General features: G+C 37.5%; 1 protein-coding gene across 1 annotated transcript; it reads left to right on the plus strand.

The window, feature by feature from the left end:
- Positions 1–233: 233 nt before the first annotated feature.
- On the plus strand, positions 234–8,000 carry LOC104083717 (transcriptional repressor NF-X1-like; the record flags this gene model as incomplete). Its single annotated transcript, XM_009587308.1, has 3 exons — positions 234–1,283; positions 3,790–3,951; positions 7,923–8,000. Coding segments are annotated over 3 exons (1,290 nt in total), but the record flags the coding sequence as incomplete, so codon positions are not given.
- Positions 8,001–8,437: the final 437 nt, after the last annotated feature.

The following is an 8,437-nucleotide window of genomic DNA, read 5'->3' on the forward strand; positions in this document are numbered from 1 at the left end:
TCTTATCTGAACTCTGGGTCATCAGAGTCTTTCTCTAAAGATGACAAGAGAAGGTAACTTCCACAAAGCACTGTGTGATTCAACTCTAGTTTCTGGAAACTTGTTTGCAGTTGTTCTGCCAAGTGTGGGATTGATTGAACTTCTGGGCCTTTCCATGTGTGGTAATTTTGCTGAAAAGAAATGTTTACTCTTTAATAGTCTTATACGTGTGGTTTTATTTTTTCACTTCTTAGGTGCATTGAATTTCAGTCCTGATGCTGTTGATTCCATTCCAGGAGAAAGACAACCTACAGATATAAACTGGGTAAATAAAGATAGGAAAGACTCTAACAGCCATCACAGTAGAAATAACTTACCATTTCCTAGTCAGTCTTCTGAAAGAGGTACAAATTATGAAAGCTCTTCCACAAAACATCGTGGCTTTTGTAATCCAGAAAGTCAATATGGGAATTCTGAAGATTTCCACCAATATTTTGGTACCAGTAAAAGTTTGAAGAATCGCAACTTGCAAAGCCAGAGATGGCACAGATCAAGAAACGATAGCACATGTACTAGAAGTAAGGTAAGGCAAAGTACTGCTCATGCTGCTGCAGGTCCAGGAATTTCAGATGCTGCAATAGTACCTGGGAGAAGAGCACCTCCTAGAGGATACAATGACTTTCTCTCCTCAGAGAGTGACAGGGAGGTACCTAATGCAGATAGCAGAGGAGCAAAACCAAAGAAAACACATCTGATGCATGCATCTGGAAGAGGTTTCAGGGAGAAGGGAAAGCAAGTACATGACCGGGAAAAGAGAGTGAGCTCTAAACAGAAAGTAGAGCTGTTTGAAAATGTTCCATCTTTGGATTTGACTCAGTCTGACTCTTCAGAATCATCTGTTGGAAAGGCATTCTGTGATGCACCTGTTGGTAGCGGGGATGAGCAGAAAGGCTACAATTATGTAAACAAAAGATATCCCCGGAAGCCTGTGTGGAATAAACCTCCGGTAGAAAAGCAGTGTCAGAAAAGACATGATTCTCACCATAGTAAAAATACAAAAGTAGGTAAGAAGTCTTCTCTTGCATATACTCCAAAAGATAAAAATGAGAGGAAGAAAGAACTCTCAGTTCACAAAAATGATGAAAACTTGACCAGTGAAATCAGGCATCAATTGTCTGATTCTGTCAGATGTAATGGAAGAAAGTTCCTGCTAAAGGGGGATCAGGCACCTGCACTTCATTTCAGCTGGACCCAGTACTGGAAGAAGCAAAGTGATGTACCAAAAAACAAAGAAACTCATACAGGTAAGTTTTCTAGACTGTCCTCTATTCCTGTATTAAAGATAGGATCTTGAATAATTTAAATTGCCTTCACATTTGACTACCTGAAGAGGCTTATTATTTCACATTAAGTTAACATCAGTTTCAGAGGGTGGAATTAAATGTAAATGTGTGGTTTTCTGAGTGGGGAGATGTTCTGTAAGTTTGCTAGGGAAGAACAGATTTTGTTTGAAGTTTTTTTTGTGTTACTGCCAAACTGCAAATAATGGCCTGGTCAGGCACCATGCTAAAATGTGTGTATTGCGGGAGCAGGGACTAAAATTCTGAACACTCTGAACAATGGGACTTGAGAGGGACAATCCTAAAACTGATTTTTGCAGAATAAGTTTTCTCATGTTTTATGTAGAAGTAGGCAAATGCCAGATGGAGGAACTATTCTGCTCCTAACTGGATTTTTTGCCTTTTTTTTTTTTTGTCGTATCAAAAGGTAATTAGAAATAGAAAAAGTCTCTGGATACTGTTTTTGGAAGTTGAGAATAGAAACATGTGCCATTGACGGTGTAAAGCAGACCCACAGGTTTTGACTGACTGAGTGAATTTTGTGCCAGCTCATACCATTAGGGACTTAAAACATTAAATGGAAATCAGCTGAATCTCTTCAATGCCACGGTACTGGTTTCTGTTTCTAGACAACCTAGGTAGCTTTTTCTTACTGTTTTAGATAAGTTTAAGTGTGCACTGAGAAAATAGTTTCATGTTATTCATAGCACCCAGCAGAAGTCGTCCTATTTTCTTTCAGAGGCAATAGGAAGAGAAATTTTTTTTTTTTTGGTCTCTTCCAGTTGAACAAACACTAAAAATTTTATTTAGTTGGTTTTCACAAAGCATCTCAACCTGATCTGCTGCTGCCCAGAATGATAGAGATGGGTAGACTAGTTCCTGTTATCTTAACTGTGGTATTGAATCTTCTGAAGTTTTTGCTTCTCAGTGTCTCTTCTCTTTCAGAGCTGAGAAAGTAGTAGCATAATCGGGAAGCATAAGATAGCTCCAGTCAGAAACTTTGTTCCCTTAGGAGGAGCTCAAGAATCAAGATTGTCCTTGATCCTTTCTAACTGAAATACATTAACTTTCATGATCCTGGGTTCTACTTGAATTATAAAATTAAAGATACATCAGTCTTTCTCCCAGCATTATTATTAAATGAAAAACATCATATGCAATAAGCAGGAAGAGAAGTAGTAATCTTTTACAGGGAACTTAAGGAACCTCCCCCTCCAAAATGGCAGTTTTTCTTTGCATGCTTTAGTTGGGAGCTATTTTGGAGGCAGTATATGCTACCATTTTCAGGGGACTGAGACTGTGCTTTTTAACTTTATTTATGGGACAGCTATCCTTTCTGAGTAAAGTATAGCTTTAGTCTTCTGGAGAGAAGTAGTATGTTTTAGGTGGGGATGCTTTCTTTGCAGCAGGTAGAATTCATGGGGTACCGAAAGCAGAAATGACTGTTAACTCTAAAGCTTGCGGTGCTTGATGCAGGAGGTCTGGAAAAGAAGCTTGAAAGTGCTTATATCCTGTTAAGGAGGGCAAACAGAGTTAACACTTCCAGGTTTCCAGACATCCATGAGCTTGCTTTCAGTCATGTGTGGTACAAGCACGTTTTGAATGATAGTAATTTTTCTTTTGTTATTGTCATTTTTTTGTCCTTCATTATGAGTTCCAGCTTCCCTTATATTGGCACCATCTAAAAATGGTACGTTTTTACACTTGTAATTAAGATATTTTAAAATTCTGTGGGCATAGATCAAATAGCATTTCTAAGGTGTATTTGGTAGCCTTACCTTGATGAGAGAGTTAATCTGGCAGCACTGAAGTTATGTGGTGCCTTTGTTATGGTTGCACATCTAACTATGTTTTCAGGCTGTTTTGTCTTTCATGTGGAGTTCTTGCTTTATTTTCAAAGTACTTTTTCACGTTCTTTCATATGGGTCAAAAGGCCCTGTACTTTGATTATTGTTTCCCAGTAATTCCATTCCTAAAGCAATCAGTTTATGATGGGCTTATTTCCATAATCCAGGTACTTCTCTGTTAATATTTGTTGTGTGGTCTTCCAGGAATACTCGAGGATGGAAATTAAATTTAATTTTGGCTGAAACTTCTGTAGTTAAGAGCTTTAAGCTTTTTCGTTTAAACTTTGTGCAAAGATAAATTTCTCATATAAAGTGATGAGTAAAATCTCAAACTTCTGCCAAGCTTAAAACTATTTTGTAAGACCAGAATGATTGCTATTCATAACAGGAATTACTGTTGCCACTTTTATGGGAATCTCATACTCCCTCTTCCTGCTCTGAAACTAGAGAAATGCATACCAAGTATCAAACTGGAATCTTCCAGGAGTAAACTAATACCTTGCTTATAGCCAAACAGGAAAAATAAATTCTGTTATAATTTAAATGAAATCTTGGAATTTCATTTGAATTTTGTTTCTCAGCTAACTGATGTTTCATGCACAAGTAATATATTTTATTTGCAGGGTCGTTGATTGAACAGCTGACCACGGAGAAGTATGAGTGCATGGTATGCTGTGAGGTGGTCCGAATAGTAGCCCCAGTGTGGAGCTGTCAGAATTGTTACCATGTATTCCACCTGAATTGCATTAAGAAGTGGGCACGATCACCAGCTTCACAAGCTGAAGGTTGGTATTCTCTCTTGCAGACACTTTCTCTCTTAAATATATGTAATAGCAAAGTTCATGTGTTTATGTTGGAAAACTACTTATAAATATTATCTAAGGTAACCAGTAAGCTGTAAACAAAGCAAGTTTTACATAAAAAATGTTTTTTTCAGGGTTCTTTGGATGCTTTGTATAATCCTCCAAACGATTTTGATTCTTTCTAGTATTCTAACTAAAACTAATTTCCAGGTTTGGATACATAAGTATAAGATCATTCAATGAAATCAGCACATCAAGATGCAAAGCTCTGTGGCTGTGTTTTTACACACCAAGAAATGTCTCATCTTCTCTCATCTGTGCTTAGCTGAGCCGTCAAACAGAGGAAGCACTCCAAGCACTAGTTGTCTGCTTTTACTCAACCACTTCCTAGTTCTGTTCTCAGATAAAGTACTCCTGAAATCTGTCACCAATGCCATGCAGTGGAATGAAATTCAGAGAAGACAGAAAGCTTCTCCCTTTGTCATTAGCTTGAACTGTTTCAAATTCTTTGTATTATACCACTTTTTGAAACTCTTATACCACTACATTCTGCCCTTTGGATGCTTTGGTGTAAGTTAAGGCTGAATTGCAGCCTCTCTGCTGTGTTCACTTGTGTGATGTAGACACACTCTGAAGACGGCAGTGTTAATCTTGAAGTAGGGTTACTTTTTTCTGTACACTGCTTGTTTTAGCATTTACCATTCTTCCTGTGTCTTTCTGTCTCCCTCTGGGCAGACCGAGGAAATATGGTCTGTCAGCTACTTCCCAATGTTTGAGAGAAGTTCTTATGGACTGTAAATCTCTTGCAGAAAGGATTGGTTGCAAAGTTCTTGGATTTCTGAAGATGCATGGACAGACTTCTGGGTAGGGCTGGTCATGCTTCATACTGGCAGTAGAAAGGACGTTACCAATACCAGCACAAGATTTGAAACATAAAGGCATTGGAATATTTGAGAAGGGAACAGATTTTTGGGTAAGACTGAGATCCTAAGCCAAACTGAGAGTGACTGCTGAGAACTTCTATCTCCTAGCTGTTTTTCTGTCACCTTCTTTGGAGCTGATTTATCTCCCTGAAACAGCTTATTGCTTGATCAAAATAGTGTCTGCTTATCTTGCTTATCTGTCAAGACAGTGACCTTAGATGCTTGAATCCTGACAGCATTTCAAATAGCCATACCTTTTGGTCATTTGTTTTTCTGTTCTAGCTGAGAAGTCAAAGCAGTAATTTATTCTGATACAGATTATCTCATTGGAGAACTGCATAATGGTAACATGAAACTGCCAGTGTTGATTCTAGTATATTCTACTACAGCTGAAGTGACTGAAATCTTCTGTTTGGAGTTCTTTTTATGTACCTAGCATTGTATATATGTTGAAAATTCATTGGAAACAGCCTTTTAGCATTCACTCTTTATTGCAGCAGATGTGTTTGGATCCTTTCTTATATAATCACCTATGACTCATCTAGGCAAGCATGTAAAGAGGAAAGTTGCTTGTTTGAAACTACACGTAAAGATCCCTAGTCTGTATATATAATTCCCAGCTCTTCTTAGTCAACGTTCTTTTGAGCCCTTTAATCCTTTACTATTCTGGAAACTTAGGAGACCATTCACTGTGCCTTTATGACAACAGGTATGCAATAGGAATGGGCAGGGTTCTGGGCGTGCTATCACAGATACAGATTTTTGTGGCTGAAAGTGCTACAAATAGGGACGCTTGCAATATGAAAGTGTATGGAAAAAATTTTGGTAAATAATTACAAGTAAGGAATCTTTTTATCCCAGAAAGAGGGAGAGGATAGCAAATACTAAACAAATCTCTAGTAAACGGGAGTGAGGTGTGTTGATTTTTCTTAGACAACTGTCCTTTTGGTGTCTTTGATTGAATTCTGCCTACTTCACTCCTGTTCATGAGAAGATTCATGAGAGTGGAATGTTCATTCGGTAGGGTCATCCTCATTCTCTCTCGCTTTCTTCAGTAATCAGGATTTGTAAGGAGTTCTTACAGGACCACTTCTTACAAATGTGGATGTCAGGAGTCATCCTACTGTCATTATATCCTACTGTAATTGTATTGGAATCCAGGAAGAAAACTTCTATTTCTTGTATTTTTGGAGGGAAGCAACTGTGCATGTTCCTTGTGGGTGGACCCGCATGAATGTAGTTATGTCTTAGAAAAGCAAAGGATGGTCTATGATTAAGAAGAACAAAATATATCTTGAAAGGCTGTTTTGCTTGATAAAAGGTTCCTATACTCTAGAGAAACTGTTGCTTGTAGAGGACTAGGCATCCTGTTCCAGGGGAGATGTTGATAGGAGAGGCCTTCTACTGGCCTCCTGAAGCTTTGCTGATAGGCTTATCTTTACAGCTTTTAAAAAACATAACATGGAATAAAAATGAAAGAAATTATGTTGATAATATAGTAGAAAAGTATACTGTACAAAGTAATACCATGGGGAATCCCTTAGGGTTAAGTATGCTAGTTTTGGGAGGAGCCACATAAGGTGCTGACAGCTTCGTCAGCAGATACCCCTTTCAGTCCCCTGCTGCCAGGTTTTACCTGTAGCTTTTAACACTTCTGTCTGAGATGCTTCTTTCTGTGATGCTTCAGTTTGTAGCAGTCAAATAAAAAAAAATTTGGTCAGGAAATGCAGGTTGGTCTTGAGCATGAATATGAGTTGTGCCACTGTCCTACAGCTGCTTAGCCCATAATTGTACAGCTCTCTGCAGCGGTCTTGGTAGCACAGTGATATGAGCCAGGATAATAGGGTACGAATAGGCACCAAGTATTGAAAAGAATAGACATGCTTTAGATTTGCATTTCAAGAGTGTCAAGGCAGTCTATGATCTGGATCATTTCCAGTTTGTGAAAATCATTATGGTTGTGTCTTATGATGGTTAATGTAAGAAGTCTCCAATCCAATTGATAGCGAACCTAGGTGTGCCTGTCATTGCAGTGCAGTTGTCTTGTTACACATAGGGTTTCTTGTTTGCAGTCCCTCCTGCATTCATAATGAAAATATCATCAATCTTGGTCAGATTTCTTAATTGCGAAGAACTGTTCTAAAATCACAGCTTTATTAATTTACCAGCACTGAATTGATTGGTTAAGAGAGAGAGTAAGAGCTAATCAGTTTATATTTATATATATATTTTAATATCTATATACCTATAGATATAAAAAACCCACCTCTCTCCTCCCTGCCCTGCTTTGTGTTCAGTAGTGCTCTCACACTGGTGTTCTTCATAACCAGGTATGTACTGAATTTGGGAAACATCTTCATGAATGTCACTTTATTTTCACGGAAGTTCTTCCTTTACTGCTAACCAACACCATCCTGAAATGCAGAAGCAAGAGAACTACTATTTGGTAAAATACCAGCTGGAAGAATGATGTCCTAGTCAATAGCTAGGTATTGTCACCTTTAAATTAATTAAAGTAGATTATTCTGGTTTATATAGCACTAATTTATTCTGGACGTGAAGCAATACTAAATTGGTCTTCTACAAGACACATAAACTCATAATATGAGAGGATAACAAAAAATGAAAATACAGGTGGTGCTTAAGAGAGGTAATTATATTTTTCTCACCATTTCCAACACTTTAACACTTTTTTTCTCACAACTTTAGATATGGTGAAGACTGTCTATATTATAGTGGAATGTCTTGTAACGGGGTACGGGATAATACAAAAAAGTGCAATTTTAAAATGTTCTTGCCTCTGTATAAAGTTGGAGCCTGGTCAAATGAACTACGACTGCTGTGTTTATCATGATGCTGTATAAAATGCATTTTTATTAACCTGCTTTTTCACCACTTCTGAGTAAATGGAAAAACTTAGTTTGGTTGCGGCTGTGGTAAGAAACAAGGCGAAAGCACTTACTCTAGGTTTGCAAATTAGCTCCTTTATTTACTTCAAGTCATTTTTATCTTTAATTTTTTTGTCTATAGATGGTAATAGTGGTTGGAGATGTCCAGCTTGTCAGAATGCTTCTACCCAAGTTCCTAAAACTTACACTTGTTTCTGTGGTGAGTTTCTTGCTTGCTTTTGCAAAGAAAACCAATTATGTCACTTCCATTCTTTTTTTTAATTTGAATTCCGATATTGCTGCTTGTTTGTCTACATCCCTGAAATTTAACCTTGTTTAAAACTTTATTGACACTGGAAGGTGGCTGCGCAGAGAATCACACATGTTGCTTAAAAAATTTTAAAAATTAAATATTAAATCATAAGTGATAAATATTTTCATATCACTGTGTAAAAATTGTGATTTTTATAGAATAATGATAGAATTGGGCTGCTATCGTACAAGCTTTCCTTCTGTAGAAGGACTGAAATAACCTCCATGTGTTATGTCTCTCTTTGTGGCAAGATACACCAAAATAATACACAATTCAAGCATACAACTATCTAAACCTTTAAATTGATTTAGCAGTTCTATCATTTATGTTGATCGGGGACACAT

This window comes from Fulmarus glacialis, unplaced genomic scaffold (genome assembly GCF_000690835.1).
Source record: "Fulmarus glacialis isolate BGI_N327 unplaced genomic scaffold, ASM69083v1 scaffold48561, whole genome shotgun sequence".
Lineage (NCBI taxonomy): Eukaryota > Metazoa > Chordata > Aves > Procellariiformes > Procellariidae > Fulmarus > Fulmarus glacialis.